This window comes from Stenella coeruleoalba (genome assembly GCF_951394435.1).
Source record: "Stenella coeruleoalba genome assembly, chromosome: 10".
Lineage (NCBI taxonomy): Eukaryota > Metazoa > Chordata > Mammalia > Artiodactyla > Delphinidae > Stenella > Stenella coeruleoalba.
Window position 1 is genome coordinate 90,550,829 of NC_137156.1, and position 17,089 is coordinate 90,567,917.

A 17,089-nucleotide genomic window follows, 5' to 3' on the forward strand; every position below is an offset into this window, starting at 1 on the left:
ATAAATATGGTTTAAAGTTACAGTTATTGCACTAAGCAACAAACCATATATATCTCAAACTCCTGTAAGCTATGTGGATTTTATATGACCATGCATTTCTTCTTCCAGGTCAAACATATGTTAGGGCAATTTCTGAACAATTACCTACAAATTATACATTTTAAAAATAATAAATAGAAACATGAATCAATTTCACCCATACACTCAGTTCTTCTAAGGGTTGCCTTCATTTATCCCTCAAGGTTGTGAAAAACATGTTCTGTAACTGGAAGTTGCCCTGATTTCCACAGGAGGTAATCTAGGCTTACTTTTCACCACAGTGGGACATCATGATTTCTTCCTCTCCTCCCTGAAGGATGTTCTATCTTTGTGGAAGCGGAAGTTACACTGGAAACACCCTGAAAGTCAGATATACTTGTGCATCATTTCAAAGACTCTCAGTTCCACTTTCTCCAACTACTGCTGCAGTGACCAGCTCAGCACCATGGTTTGCAGGTGTAGCCTGACAGAGTCTTACCGCAGGTGCCACAGAAGGCCATCTTGTTCCCTGCTCCAGTTTTCTTTGGGCCCTTCAAGAACCTACTCAGCACTTAAGCACACACAACCTGGATGTCCTAATAGTTAACACCTGCACTGCCCTTGAATAACTGTGAAAAAGAGCCAATGAATAAATGCTTCCTCCTCCTTTCCTGGGTATGCAGTTATAGACATTCCTTATACATTCACAGAGGATGGAGTAACAATCATCCGTGCTGGTGGTCAACTCAATAACCCATCCTTGCATTAACTCTTTCCTTCCCTGTTGACTCTTCCTTTTCCTGACACCTTACCCTTGGCTAGCACTCCCAAATAAACAAACTGAACACAAGCCCTTGACTTTGGCTCTGCTCTCAGAGTAAAAAGATAGGTTTCTCTTTTCTAACTATGTCTTCTTGAGCAGGTTACCTAACACCCATACAACAAAATCCTCTATAAAAGTTTGGAGGAAGAATTGAGTACAACACATGTAAAACACCTAGCTGGTAATAGATGGAGATTCCAAAGGAAGGCTCCTCCACTCCAACATATCTAGAATAGATCTAAACAAAGGAGAGGGATTAAATTGCAAATCCAGAAATTTTCCTATCATCATTATAGAAGAAATATTAATTTTAAAGCATTTAACTTATACACCCCTGTTTCCATGAATGTTAGAAAGGATAATACTACCTTACACTTAAATAACATTTCAACATCAATTATACCAGTTGCTTTTTGCTTCAGAACTATGTAGATTAGTTCTCAGATTAGAAAATAAGGTTTGGAAAATTCATGCCTAGGATCAAAGTTAGATGCTTAACCTATATACAACTCCAAAAGTTCTCATTCCCTGTCAAGAATTTTATGTAGGGAAAAAAAAAACTGGATTATAACCGTACTAAAATGTGATGAGGCTGATATTTGATTTACACTTCAAACTACTGAATTGTAATTATATCGGGTATAGATACAATTATTTTACTTAGCTTAATCCAAATGTAATCAATGGCCTTTTGCCCACAGAGGGTTCAGATTTGATATACATTTTCTAACTTGACCTATATACTAATAGTTAACATAGAATTATTCTCTAGCCTTGTTCCCACAACTCTCAAGTTGTTATACAGGTGCAGCAAAATGACAAAAGGCAAACATCAATCTTACGCAAAACGTCCACTGATATTTACAACAGGGTTTCTCTTATCCCACTTTGGGGGTCCTGCATTTCTCTTCCCTCAAATCATGTGTGTACAGTACTACCAGACCCAGTTAGCCTTGTTCTTCTGATTTCTACAGTCCTTGGAATGTAAAATAATGTCTTGGATAACTGACTTGCTAAATAGCTGCTGTTGTTTCTTTTTGAAACAGCCCCTCCAGAATGGGAACAAAAAATCCAAAATACATACCTGTCCATCTATGACAGCTTGTTTTGGGAATGCAAAGCTAGTGGAAAGCCAAACCCTTGGTACACGTGGTTAAAGAATGGTGAACGCCTCAATCCAGAGGTAAGCAACTGTGCTGATATTAAACATTCACCTACTCTGCTAGGGAAATTTTGTTACTAACAGAAACTATGTTTCTGGAATGTTTAGTAGGTGCCAGGAAATACAGTATAATCTTTATATACCCTAATTTATTTAATCCTTAAATTTATTTAATCCTCACATAGCTATTAATATTATCATCATTTTTCAAATGAGAAAACTAAGGGTAGAGAACACAACTTGTACAAGGTCACACATTACTCAGTGATGGATCCGTATTCAGATGATATCATCATCCTCATCCTCATCATCCTCATCCTCATCATCATCATCAACAACATCCACTGAACTCTCATATGAGCCAGGCCCTGTGTTAAATATTTTCCATGCATTATATTATTGTAACCTCATGACAATTTTATGAGAGAGATATGATTATTATTTCTATAAATGAAAAAAAATTGGTGTCAGAGGGCTTAAGTCCATTTGTCCAAGGTCACACCGCAGCTAGTAAATGTTAGAATTAGTATTCTAAGCATAATCTGATTCCAGAACCCAAGCTCTTAATCATTACCCAGTATCTTGGTTTTATGAAAGCTAATGGCCGTCTCTAAACTTAGGGAAGTAGAGAACTGAGGCAGTTATCCACAATTTTCAATCTAAAGCACACCTTATCCTACAATATACAGAAAATGAGACAAGGTTATTTTTCCCATCAAATTATCCAAATAATTGTGTTAATTCTCCACTCTACTTTGCACTTATAGGCACAGTTAGAGATAAAAGGAACATCTGTTGTTTAGAATCTGAATGGAACACTGTTCTTTGTTTTGGCTTTACTGAAATTTAATTCCTGAATCCCTATTGCATGTAACATTCCCTGTTTCCTCCAGCCTACTTTTGTTATCTTTAGAGGATGGTAATAGGTACCCTGAAATATTTAAAGTTATATTTGCACTATTAAACTATTTCATTCTATACACTCAAAATTATATTTCTATACTCCAAATGGGACTGTGTAACAGATTTTGGCTATTTAAACATACTTTACAGTCAACTGCAGAAAAGAAGAATTTAGCTCCTTCAACTTATGTACTGAATTAGAAAATTACCAAGTCATCATATTTTAAGTCTTTTTGAGACATTATGATGGAAATCCAAGGAAATTTGCTAATCACTCTATCCATGTCTAACATTATTGTCAAACCATGTTTTCTGGAAAACTGGAATGGTAGAGTATTCCAAATTATTTTATATACCGTATAACAGAAAGGTAACATACCTTCAATGCAAAGAATGCCAATATTCAAAAAAATAAGGTCACATAAAATATACTAACCACTAAAATTATACTAAGAACACTTCCATTTTCTTAAACTCCAGAAAGCTTCTCAGGACCTTGAAGTATACTAACCTCATTTTCATAAGCAACAGTTCTCATACACCAAAGTATCATAGCTCATAGATATGCATAAATGATAAGAGAATACCTACGTTAACACACTAGCATCTTTATGTGACTTTTCTTTTATTAGGAAAGAATTCAAATAGAAAATGGGACACTTATCATAACTATGCTGAATGTGTCAGATTCTGGTATCTACCAATGTGCTGCAGAAAACAAATACCAGATAATTTATGCAAATGCAGAATTGAGAGTATTAGGTAAGTCATTCATTTATAGCCAAAAAATTCAAACTGACATTTTAGCAAGCTATGATTATATGTAATATGAATCCAATTTTTCTGTAAATTAGAAATTGCTTTTCCTTGAAATAATGAAAAATGTCTAAATTAGCTTCTAAAAAAATGTGAAGTGAGAATTATTATTCTGCTAGGGCAACATATTAGGGCTTGGAGGAGCCCACTACTGGGTTCATCCAAACCAGAAGTGGCTCCTCCAAAGCTGATCCCAGCACGAGGTTTTGAATACAACCCCAAAAGCATCTATTAGGAATGTTTCCAGCTGCAAATAAGAAAATAAGAAATGGAAACCTCAATTTATAGAGACTTAAACAACAATTTATTTTATCTCAGTAATAACTTCAGGGGTGGTAGCTGAGCAATGGCAGTGTGACTTGATGACGTTATTCTTTAAACTCTTTCCTCATGCTTGTAGCCTCCTGGTTCCAGGATGACTGCTGTAGCTACAGAAATCAAGTCCACACTCAAAGCAGAAGAAGACAGGTGGACAGTCTTTTTCATTAGTAAAGCAAAAATTTCTGAGCCCTTACAGCAGACTCCTTTTATGTCATTAGCTAGAACCCTGTCATGTGACCACTGAGACCTCAAGAGAAGCTGGGAAAATAAGACTTTATAGTGGAAAATGTTGAGATAGAAGTGGTTTGCAGATGATATTCTGGGACAGTCAACCAGTGGTGTCTGTCAGGATAAATGACTCATTGATATCTTTCATCCTAAGGCTTTCTTAGTGGTATAAAGACAGGAGATGAAAGAGAGGAGGAATTAAGCAAAAAGACAGTTTCAGGAGCATATGGGTGATGGACATTGATTCATTTGCTTATTCATTCAGTCAGCATTTATTGAATATTTGTTGTGTACTAAGCACCTAAAACATAATTATCAAAATTAAAGTGATCTTTACCTTCATAGAAACTGTAGTTTCACAGAGAAAAAAGGCTAAATTTTAAAATATCATGATTATTACAGTGAAGAATTGAATAGGTGTTATCAGTTGAACATAACCTAAATTGAGAACATTCTCTTTAAGCTGAGATCAGAAGAAAAAGCATGCACAAGTCAGTGGAAGGACAGAGAAGCCATACTCAAAACGCCCAGAAGCAAGAGAACATGGCATATCTGAAAGAACTTCAGTTCACGTAGACTTTAGGCTAAGAATGGGGATTGGACACATAGGTTCCCACAAGAATGGAGCTGGGAAGACTTGGATGCACCCAGACAGTCTAATTATTTATCACCCTCATGAACTGGTATTTGTTGAAACTGACAAAAATTAGTTTTTGGTTTTTTTTAAGTTTCTACTCAGCCTGCCTGCTTCAACAGAAGGCAGACTATTTATTTCCATTTTGCTAGTTAAAGGCATGCCTGAAGAAATCTAAAATAATGATGATGTACTTCTGATTTACTTCAAAGGTATTTCATTGTCATATATGTATATTCACATTTAGGATTATTATCTTGGCTAGAACAGATTTAGTAATTTCCCTAATCAGGGTTAAAATTCCATCTTCTGTTCTTATGGAACCATCTTCACCCTCTTCATTATAAATATTTAAGAATGTGACTTTTTGTAACTTGCTTCCTCCCTCACTCCAGCTTGCTTTTGTTATCACAATGACCAGCATCAAAACAAAAATAAATTACATTTACTGAACCCATACTTTGTTCCAGGCACTATTTATCCTTCTTTATTGAATGTTATCTCATTCAAGACCTAGACTAACTTTCTGAGGTAATATCTACTGTCATCTTCATTTTACAAATGGAAACTGACTCCAAAATGCCAAATCCATAACTAGCCCAAAAAAACCTTGAGCAAAGTAGCTTGAAAAAAGTTTTGTTTATAGATATTAGTAATTTAACAATTTTGTAATTTTGTTTTTAGCCTCAGCTCCTGATTTCTCCAAAAATCCCATTAAAAAAAATTCAGTTGTTCAAGTTGGTGGGGATATTGTGATCGAATGCAAACCGAATGCTTTCCCTAGGGCCGCCATCTCCTGGAAAAGAGGAATGGAGATCCTGAGACAAAGCAAAAGGTAAACAAATCTCTTTTGTTTTAATATTTTAAATATTTTGTAATATAATATCTTCCAGATTTTTAGGGTTTACTAGATCTTCCAAAATTCCCTCCCGTATTACTCCCTCCCAACTTACAACTACATATGCGGAGATACTAAACATTTTCACATGATCGTAAAAACAAAAGGATCTTTCAAGGCTACGAGCTGTTTGTATAATTTGACTGCAATATTTTCAGTGCATGCACTTGTAACAGATATATTTTAAAAAATCCTTTAACACCTTTTTCTATATTCAGTTTGAAGGCTTTTTCCTGACCCAGCCTGCTAAGAAATCATTGAGAAGAGCATTATACAAAGGAGGCACTCATACTCACACACCTGGCATTGCGGTTTTTAAATAGTCACACAGGTGTTCAACCCAGGACAAAATGAATTCACCACATGAAAAAAATGTAGAGAGGTTCCTGTAGAGAAAGAAGAGAGGTTTCCTTCTACTATGGATGTGGTTGAGAAATCCCTGATTGGCACTGGCATGTTTTCTGGGAGAGTTTTGACAGCCCCAAAACAGGTGTTTTTCTCTACTCATAATACATTTCAGTCCACTGTGCTGTAGAACCTTGTATACCCAGAGTTGACTTGACTACAGTTGTAGCTCTAATTTAGTGACCCATGTGTGTTTCTATGTGATCAAATACACAATGGGCTACTACTATGAATTAGCTGTTGTGCTGAAGATATGAAAATGGTTCAATGGGCACTTCTTCAGCATCATACGTGTCACAAACTCATATACATACCAGGCAGGTAACATAAATAATGAAACAGGCCAAGTGAAAGAAAAGACAACTATAGTGTGATGAAAAAATGGCTATCTGTCAATCTTGGAAGACTGTGAAGGACTGGAGAGCGAGTTCTACACCTAAAACAGGCAGTCATAAACTCCGAATTCAGTCAAACGTCGTTTTACGGGAAGAACCTCTAACGTTTCAGGAAAAGCTAGAAATCTGATTTTTGGCACTGAAAATTCTGAGCCAGAAAAAATGTCCATAGGCGGGTTGCAGGGACACCATTTTGTCATTTCTGATCTCAGATTGCATATGTGGTCAGGAAGAGAGAAAAGGAAGTTAAAACAAGCAAATAAACAGTGTTAATTGTGTAGAGTGTTCTCACCGTTATATCTGCTGCCTTGCAGACCCTCTCCTGACATGGCGAGATATATAAGAGAAAGCCCCTTCAAAGGCACTCTTTCTTTTCTTACTGTTTTCTGTCTCCAGGGGCCTCTACAGCCCCAGACTGAAGCTTTTCCAAGGAGAGGGATTCTGTCAAATGTATCCTTGTACGTCCTGTGCCTTGGCACAGAACCCAAACTCAATAAATGTCTGCAGAATGAATGAACATGTCCAAAAGGATGAATATGTAAGGCATTACCAGCTTTAGAGAAAGACTATTCTGGGAGGAAATGCCTCAAGACATAAGAACAGATAATTCAAAACTAAGGTGAAAAGAAAGGTGAAAGGAAAACTGGTGCCCTGCCCCAGCTGGGCTCCTTCCTCAGGTAGACTACCTGGGAAACTGCTGCAAGCACTCCCAACAGATCTGGATGTGGATCTTCTTTAAATGTTTTCTCTTTCATTCCTAAATCCTAATCAAGGTTTAAATATACTGCTGTAGAACAGGAAAACTCCAGAGATCCCATAGGCTCAAACACAGGCTCTGTACTGAGGGTTCGGAAAGATCGATTAGCTCTGCTTCATTTACTAAAGTGACTGTAAGTTTTCACCTAAAGAGCCAGAATGACTACTGTTTACCTTCTATAACCTTTAAAGACCCAAATGCAAGGCATGTTGGGAAGAGAAAGAAAAGGAAAAAGATTTAGATGGAGGTAAGAAAATGGGAGAGAGAGAGAGAGAGCGAGCGAGAGAGAGAGAGAGAGAAAAGAAAAGCTTTGTAGGGTACAAGGGAAACTGCTTTTTAAAACAGCTTTTCAGATTTTTGTTTTATTTGTTTTGCTCCATATAGGATGAATTTGGGATCTTTTTAGCCTCCAAACAGTCACTAATAGTTATATCAGATTCAGCATCGTCTCACTGGGGTTAAAGGAATGGCCCACATGATTTTTATTTACAGATTCTTCTTTCATAATTCCATTCACTCATTGCTTTAGAATTCCATTACAGGTTTCAGCAAAAGAAAACAAATAAAATTATCTCCTGAATATGCATCCTAAAAAGTTGGGAAAAAAAGTCGAGCCCCAGCAGAGTACAGTAATTACAGATGTATATCTCTGCCAGGTATAGCTGACCTTAAGCAGTAATTTGCAAAGGTCACACACAGCCAGCTCTGTGACTTTGTGTTTCTGCATGTTTCCTATCCTGCCCCCTCTTCTATTGTTTTCTGAGACGACTGGTTTCATTAAGAGTTGACTCCATGCAGCTTATTGGGAAATGCAGCACCCATGCTTCTATTTGTGTTGACTTGATGGCTTTTTTGTAGTCTTATCATGGTGATTTCCAAACAGGCTGAAGGTAAAAATTAGAGCAGTGATTAAAAAAAAAGGAAAGAAGGAAGGAAAGAAAGAAGAAAGGAAGGAAGGAATGGAGGAAGGGAGGAAGGGAAGGAGGAGGGAAGGAGGGAAAGGGCATAACGGTTTACTGTGGAGGTTGTATGTACAATGAAGACACAGCCCAGCATCTATTCTATCCTAATTACACCATAACTTAGAGTAAGGCCCATGTCTTTGATAGGCTTCTATATCAAAGATGGATTAGAAGCATTTCATCTTCCTAAAAGAGAACATAGAGCCAAGTAGTCTCTCCAAGCCCATTCAAGCCTAAGGTTGATTATTTCTTCTATAGCTTTGATATGAGCCATTAGAAGGGAACTGACTCTTTTCTCCATGATCTTTTCTCCTTCTCAAGTCAGTGTTGCCAGGACAGGTCCCAAATTCTAGCAAAGTAACTGCATTCAGCTTGCAAATAGCTACCACACTGGAAGAACACTTTGGGGAGGAGATTATTAAGAGTACGTAATGCCACAAAATAGTTCTTCTAACATCTGCAATATATGAATAGAAGTTATTTGACTTAGAGTTTGTGTATACATTTTTACACTGTATGTGCACACACACGTGTGTGTGTGTGTGTGTGTGTGTGTGTGTGTACCATAGGGGAAGCCATAATTTCCGAAACTAATGAAATTAATTACCCTAGGAGACAGAGACCTAGTCCATTGTCCAAATTCTATAGAGCCAGATCCTAACCTCAAACACAGAACACTGAGTCTTAGTACACAGATTTTAATGCCACATCAGCCTGAATATTTTATCTAAATAGCAAAATAAATGTAATTCCTATCCTTTCATACTCTGTTAAACCACGATACAACTGTATACACAGGAAGATTAAAAGAATCAGGTACAGAAAATAGTTTAAATGATTCCAAGTAGGAACAGTTTTTAGTTCTTGACCTTGGAAATATCTACATGGGGAAATGTACGTTTTTAGTCTGTTATAAAACTTCTATACCATCCTGTCTACTTTGAAATTTCATTGTTGCTACACTTGCTTTCAATAAAGTGTAACTATCTAGAGATGGTTGAAAGGACTCTAAAGAAGCCTATTCAAAGTAATCTTACTGTATGCCCTACTTATAAAAATGGTGGCAATATATATTTTTTGACAATTTCTTCCAGTCTTACAAGAATCAGACAGCGTATATCACATAGCTAATGCAAAGCTTAGAATTGATGCCAAATCTGCCATCTCTGTTTCCAGATCGTTTCCTCTCTGCAAATAATGGAGAACATACTCAAACTCTTTATTTTCTGAAAGCTATTGTCACGTGGTTTTACCAAATTTCATGTGTTGATAATTCAGATCAAGCAACATTTCTGAATATGGTGTTTCTTATTGGCCTGTGTGTCACAAAGTTTTGACTATTTTAAGAGTTACATCTTTACAAGTGTCTATATTTGTGGCTGGCTGTCAGAAGAGAAAAAGTTTTACTCCAACTAAAAATAGGCAGATGGCATTACAGAGCCCTAAGGCTGCCTGGTTTCCTGCCAGGAATCTATAGTCATACTCCATCTACCTCTTTCTTTTTGGAGCTACCAGTCATTTAGAAACAGCACCTAAACTGAAGAGAAGCAATGGTGGTATGTTCCTGTGGAAGAAACTGGGATGTATTATAGAGTCCCTTGCTGGGAATCAGAAAACCAGGATTCTAGTCTCAGTTCTGTCATTGACGAGTGGCCTGAGTTTGGGTAAAATCACTAGCCTACTGTTTTTTTCATTGAGGTCACTGTTTCCTGGACTTATTTAAGATGAAATAATATGAAAACAACTTTCAGAAATACTAAGCATGCTACCCATGCAATGACTGCCAGAACAGAGATTATATGTTAGAAATCAATGCAAAACGTTAGCCTGGCAGGTTGAAATTGCAGATTCTATCATACTCATACTCATAGTTTTATACATGTTTTAGCGATTTGTTCAGGTGACCAAGTGATTAAGCCAAACATGGTGATTGCTGTGAATTGTCAAAACAGCTAAAATGATCTGTTTACATGGATTCAGAGGTTACAGAGGGCCCTGGCATCTAGATTTAAGCATCCCGAGAGTACTAGGCACCACTCATTAACTCACCATTATGGGCCCAGCACCCAGAACAAACCTGGAACATAACAGATGTCCAATGAATATTTTCTGCTTTGCTAAATCAATGAAAGTTAAAATTTACTTTGTTTTGTGTCTACCTGAATTAAGAGATTTTGCAGTTAAACCAAAAACATATTTAATAATTAACAGACCAATGATGTGTTCATTCATTCATTCTGTAAAGATCTGATGAGCAAAAATTATACCCCCAATACTATACTAGGTTCTGTAGGTAATTTTTAAGTAGCCAACTACATGATACATAATATGCCTTCGTAAGAAAGTGTTTTGTTTTTAAGTTATTTGGAGTCAAAGATCTGAGTTCTGGTATGAACTCTACTTCTCACTAAGTTGATAACTTCTGGCAAGTCCTTTAACTTCAATGGTTCTCAGTTGATTTGTTTGAAAAATAGATAAAATAATACTTGTCTCACCCTTGGAGTTGTATGAGACTCAAATGACATAGCATGTGTGAAAAGGATGGGTGATCTGTATACACTCTGTTACCACTGGGTGCATTTACTGCTGTTATCCTAACCTTTATGCAAATCCAAGTTACACATTCTTACCTCCACCAGCCAAGGGAAAAACCACAGACTTCACCACAGGAAGTCAAGATGAATACAGATTAAGCTTATCTGTGCAAGGCATTCTGAGGCAACTGAAGGAATCAATTCCACATCTGCTAAATTTGATTAATCGCTTCTTTTTTGCCTTGTGGATCCACTTAGCAAGTGAACTGACAGAAATCAAAGGCCTAGATTTATCTCCTTATACCCAGTGACTGCTGGCTACCTGTTCAGGGGTCACCTCATGAATTTAATAGAAAACGCAGGAAATGTGAACCTGCTGGGAAGACAGCTCAAAACGTCCTCTGAAGGGCAGCATTCAGTAAGACGCCTAAATCACCTGAGATCTTGTCCGAGTGGGAACACAATCTCTGAACAACAAAAACAAAGAGATGGACAGACTTTTTTTCCTATTATTGAAAGAATAATAATTGAATTAATAGGTAACCCATCACATTGCTTCTTCACTTTCCTAAAAATATCCACCACATTTCTCCGTCATTTCATAAAATGAAGTAAAATAAAATCCAGCTATATGTTAGACTAATTGTCATTAATAATTAAAATAACCATTTTAAGCACCTCCATATGACAGGCAGTATACCAGGCTTTTCATATATCTCAAAAAACTAAAGCACACTTTTTTCATATTCAGATACATTTCTGAAGGACATAGTTGCCACAGAGCATACGGTTATGTTTGTACCACTTTTACCCTGGTAATCTCAAAGAGCTGAATACAAACGACACTTTGAAATTCACAGAGAATCGAACTCATTCAGTCATAGAGATTCTACCCCTACCCCTGAGCAGTTGGTTTCAGGATGTGATCATATTCCACAGACTTGAAATAAGAGGACTGTTGGATTTTTTGGAACCAATTTCATTACATCTTTCCACCCTGATACATACATATATATATATATATATATATATATATATATATATATATACACACACACTTCTAAACAGATCTTATCAAATCCTGGATTTTGTGCCTTATCCTACAATAATGACACCATTAAAACCTGCGTGGCCCTGGGCACTTCATAAAATGGTGTACCCTGTGGGAACATAATGAACCCATTAGGTGGCATGGAATCTAGTAGTGATGCTTATTCAATAGTTTTGCCTTCAATCCCCCAATTTAGTGGGCCCACTCCATTTCCATCTGCATGGCACTTCAAATTCCAAGACCTCCCTCTTAAGACACAATAGTACCTTGTGGGAAAGGGCCAGGGGAAGAAGAGTAGAGACAGGAAGCAGAAATGAGAGAGAAGGAGATGAGGAGAAACAAGGATGAGATGTCATTCTCTGTGCCAAGAGATAATTGATCGTTATTGAGCAAGTCACTTGATCTTTCTTTTCTTCATGGGTAAAAAACACTTGGGAGAACCTATTTGAAAGCCCTTAGCACAGTGACACAGAAAAGGAACAGAATAAGAAAAAAAGAGTCTGTCTTCATTCTTCTCCTTGCTAAGCTACCTGGACAAAGTAGTTCCTTGAGTTACAGAGCCTGTTGCCCAACACTTAGCTATCATTCCACTTTCTCCTTGGAGCCTTTTCACAGCCATCTTACCCTGTGGGGCATCAGCTAATGGGAGTCTGGCTGCCTGGTTGTTAAGGAAGCTGATTATATGATGCTCCCTCCCTATTTGACCCTTCTCTATGCATTTTTCAATAACTGCTTTCTAAATCACCACTATTCCTTCTTTTTTTAAATGTTTACCCCCAAGCGCTCAATCTTAATAAAATATCCCCTCCACACGTTTTTTTTTTTTAATGCAACTTTAGCCAGAATGTAGCAATTGGTAAGCAGGATTTCCTAGCCCTTCCTCCTTGCAGAGCTTCCTAATGGAACAAGCAAATAAACCTAATTTTATTTTGTATCACCAACTACTTAATATAATAGTGCTTAGTACATTAGGTGGCATGAGTATCAAATAGGCAAATGAACCATATGTTCCCATGTTTAAGGAAGAATGACAGTCTGCATAATGCCAGGCTTATTACAATCTCCCTTCTGTGCTGCTTCTTTGTAATAAAATTTTAAATCGTTCATACTCAACTCCTGAAAGCCTTGTTAAGGTGAGCCTTTCCAAGGGAACACATGCTGAAGATGTCAAGAGCCATCTGATAACTCTTGCCTGTGTCAAGCAAAGACGTAACAAGCTAAAATCCTAAGTGTGCCCCTGTCAGTCTTGCCCTATTTTTTTCCTCTTGCCATCCAATCTTCCTTTCTTTATCCCCATTGGCCTCCACTGGCCTGAAGCACTGACCCTTTAGCACATGCCTGCAGAGCCACCTACCTGACATGGTCTGAAAAAGCTCCAGTTCATTAAAGATGTAAAGCCTGTCTTTAAACCCAGCCTGCACAGCTGGGTGTGTGCTGTTTTACACTGCTGCCTTAGTTAGACTATCATTGCTTTAGTTCTCTATTTAAAATGTTTTAATGATGGGTAATAACATCCTGTGGTTTTAAGCCAAGGGCAAATACGGCAAAGCAAAGAAGTTCCACAAATAAATAGCATCTTATAAATTCTTGTACTATAAGCTATCACTGAAAATGCATAAGCTTCATCATAGAGTTGCTATGAATTCACTGGCTACATCGGTAGATTTCATTATCATGCATAAGATTTTCGTGCACAAGATTTCAAGATCATGCATGATTATGCATAAGAACCTTGTGAAAAATGCAGATCCCAGAGCTGCATTCAAGATTTTGAGTTAGTGGGTAAGAAGGGCTGAGAAATCTGCACTTTCACAAATTCACTCTCTCTGCTCCCAAGTAAAGCTGAGACTGTTCAATACCACTTAGAGTAACACTGATTTGGTGCAAATGTATCATTTTAAAAATAGAAACTTTGCTTCATCCTCTTTCCCCTAAGAACTCTGCTTCCTGTACTAACATGCTCAGCTCCTCATCTTATCTCATTGCTGAGGAGATGTAAGTCCACAGTTCAGTTACTTTTTGAAAGTATGAATATAATTGGCCTTCGAATGGTGTCAACTTACTTAAGTGCTTGTTTCTAATTTCTGAGTGACATTTATATCTTCCAAAGTTTACGTAAGTATTCAACAGCAATAATTTTATAGACAGAAAAGGTCAGTTATCAGTGCAATTTATACAAATGACCTTTCATTCTTGGTTTGACTTTGGCAGAAAAAAGTGATCACTTGATATGCTTAAAGTATAATGTTCCTCATTTGGAAAGAAAATGGTTGCTTGACAAGTGTTTGTTACGCCCACCCTTTTTTAGAGATACTGGTGGGCATACAGAAAGTAAATAAATAGAAATAGATAGAAATAGAATTTTTGTCTTGGTAGAAATTATGATCCAGCTGAAGAAATAAAAGCCAGACCAATTATGTGACAGTGAGTCTTGTTAACATTTTCAAAATGAAGAGTGAGGCTGTCAGAGCATTTTTTTTAAGTCACTGGCTATTATTTCCCTGTATCTTTTTTTTTTCTTTTTTTCAACAGTAGAATTGAAAAGCATTTCCAAATGAAATTTATGCAAGAGCTCATTTCATAAAACAAGTAAAACTGAACTAATTTGGCTAATGTCCTGGAGGGAGAATCAGAGCCCCTCTCTAAACCCTCATCACTTTTCAGCCACAAGCAGCCCGTGGAGTGCCCTAAGAATCCCCTGGATCTCCTGAGAGCATAGCTGGAGAATTACTGAGTTAGAGTGACAAATCTGATACTCAAGTGTAACTTGTCAAACCATTCACTTATTTATAAGCACAACTGCAAACCAATTGACAGTCTGTGTAGAAGATTCTAGGTTTATAAATTTGAATGAGCCCAGAATCTTGCGGGGGAAGCAGGCAGGTCAACAGCTCCAGTGCAGTGGGGCATGTGTCACCACAGACAGAAGATGGTGTAGAGACTCACGAAGACAGCTTACAGGAGGAGAGAAAGGCCTCAGCAGGTTGGAGGTATCTGACCTGGTGCTTGAAGGGTAGGTAGGAAAATTTCCTACATGAGGAATGTAGGAGGAGCAGGTTTACTGTGTGGCAGCTTTAACCCATAGTTAGCTTCATACTTGATGCCACTTCGAAGATTTAGATTTAGACTTCCCTTCCTCAGTACAGGATATATTTCATCCATGATTTCTCTAAGTAGAGAATCAAATTATTTTATGAGCAATCCAAAAGTTGACTCCTTGAGTACTCAAGGGATGCTTAGATATACTTAATTACATACAGTTTTCATTCTATCTCAGATCAAATTAACCACTATAGCCAGAAATCTACCCTTCTCATAGTTGACCCTGACCCTCATCATATATAATAACAATAATAATATCCACTAATATCCTACCTACAATGGGCAGTATATTAAAATGTTAGATACAACAATTCACTTAATTTTTACAAGATACCTATGGAGGTTATCATTTATTTATACTTTTTAGATGGGTTAAAACTAAGGCTTAGAGAAGTCAGGCATCATGTCCACAGTCACACAGATAGTAAATGATAGAAAAGCATTCAATTCCAGGAAGCTCTGATTTCAAAGCCATGTGTAATATTAAACACTACACTGTAGGTTTTTAATTAGCTTTTGAAGTAGTATAGTGTCCATCTGTGGATCTAAATGCAGACTGTCATACTGTACACATTATTTGTTCCTCATTTTTTCCAGTTAGACAAAAATTCTTCTGAAAACTGTGATATATACACTCAAATTCTATTTTTATATTAATAAAAGGTACAGGATAAGTCCGTAAGTTGTCAATGTACTGAAAGATGGAGTCAATTCACATCAATAAAATAAAATAATTCAGTCCTCTTAGTGGCTTAGCATCCTGCATCTACAACGTTCAAATGACTGGATTTTCAATGTAACATACAATATAATTTTTGGTGACATATAAGACACAGATATGCAAATTCAACAAACAGGGATAAACTCCCTAAGCTCCATAAAGGACTTGATCTGATATGAAATTATGTGTTATAATTAAGAAGAAAGAATTAGCAGACTAGGGGGCACATCCAAGTTGACCTCCCATTCTCAGCCAGTTTGTTAGTTTTGTAAAGATTCTGAGGAGTACAATAATTCAGTAGCCAAAGGGGATCTAGAATTGGAAATCTCACTAGCATCCATCACTTTCAAAACTACCCACATTCAAGATAGCAAGGGGAGGCATTTCTGAGATACACATATTCTGAAATCACTGAATTACAAAGCTGGAGTGAAAGGGGTAATAGTCATGAATGTTCCAGCCCAATTCCCTCACTTTTTATATCTGAGGGAAAACAAAGACCTCGGGGATAAAGTTACTAGTTTAAGTTCACCTGGCTGTGTTTGAATCTCATTCACCTGTCTCAAAGTAAGCTGCAGATACAGCTTTACATCTGCAAAATTTCAAAGCCTTGAGGAAAATCACACAATAGGCTCATCATCATAAACATAATGAAAGTGTAGCCAAAATGTCGTTCAAACTTCTCCATTCTGTTTTGCACAACTCTTTCTCCCATTGTGTTTTCAATCGGTTTGCCTCCAGTTATTTTGGGAGCATACTTTTCAAGATATTTCTTTTAAGTCCTATTTTCACATCTTTTTTGTCATTTGCTAACTTTATAATTTCCTATCTTTTCTTTTGATTTGCTTGGGCTGTAAGGCATGTTAGCATATGAATCTGTTTTAATTCCCTTTTGTGTTTTCTCAGGCATCCTAAAATACTGCAGCAAATGCAGACACTTTTCTTTATCTTTCCCTTCTTCTACTGAACAGCTAAATATTCCTCTTAGGGCTCTTTCACTGGATTAATTTAGCTAAGCCCTCCATCTGATGCAGTTTTGTTAATGTTAAATCACACTTCCTTCACATTTTATGGGAATCAGCCTAGCAGCACACTCTTTGGCATGCCATCGAAATAAAGAAACATCATGACACCAAATAATTATGTTATTTAGCAAAGGTTCTTATCTGGCATCTCCTAATTTATGTCACAATTCAGTTGCCCTGAAACTGTTTTTGCATTGTATGTCAGCCACTACAAAGCCGTTGCTTAAATTATTTGTGTATATTAAAGGAGGAGTCACATTTTGATGAATTCTAAGGTCTGAATATCTGATGCTTGATTTCTGCTTTGGAGTTTAGAACAGCTGAACCAAAGGCT

At 37.0% G+C, this 17,089-nt stretch overlaps 2 protein-coding genes across 19 annotated transcripts in view; one reads left to right on the top strand and one right to left on the bottom strand.

Moving 5' to 3' along the window:
- The window catches only part of LOC307193527 (uncharacterized protein), a 730,787-nt gene that overhangs the window by 565,961 nt on the left and 147,737 nt on the right, over positions 1-17,089 (bottom strand). The gene's annotated exons all lie outside the window — the stretch shown is intronic.
- The window catches only part of CNTN6 (contactin 6), a gene marked incomplete at its 3' end in the record, with an annotated part of 232,143 nt that overhangs the window by 160,416 nt on the left and 54,638 nt on the right, over positions 1-17,089 (top strand). For 3 of the 4 annotated variants that reach the window (XM_079935626.1, XM_079935627.1, XM_079935628.1), the window contains 3 exons: positions 1,888-2,024; positions 3,539-3,668; positions 5,590-5,740. In XM_079935626.1, the coding sequence (XP_079791752.1) occupies positions 1,888-2,024; positions 3,539-3,668; positions 5,590-5,740 (418 nt within the window). The remainder of the gene's footprint in view (positions 1-1,887; positions 2,025-3,538; positions 3,669-5,589; positions 5,741-17,089) is intronic. The other variant, XM_079935629.1, reaches the window with a different exon arrangement.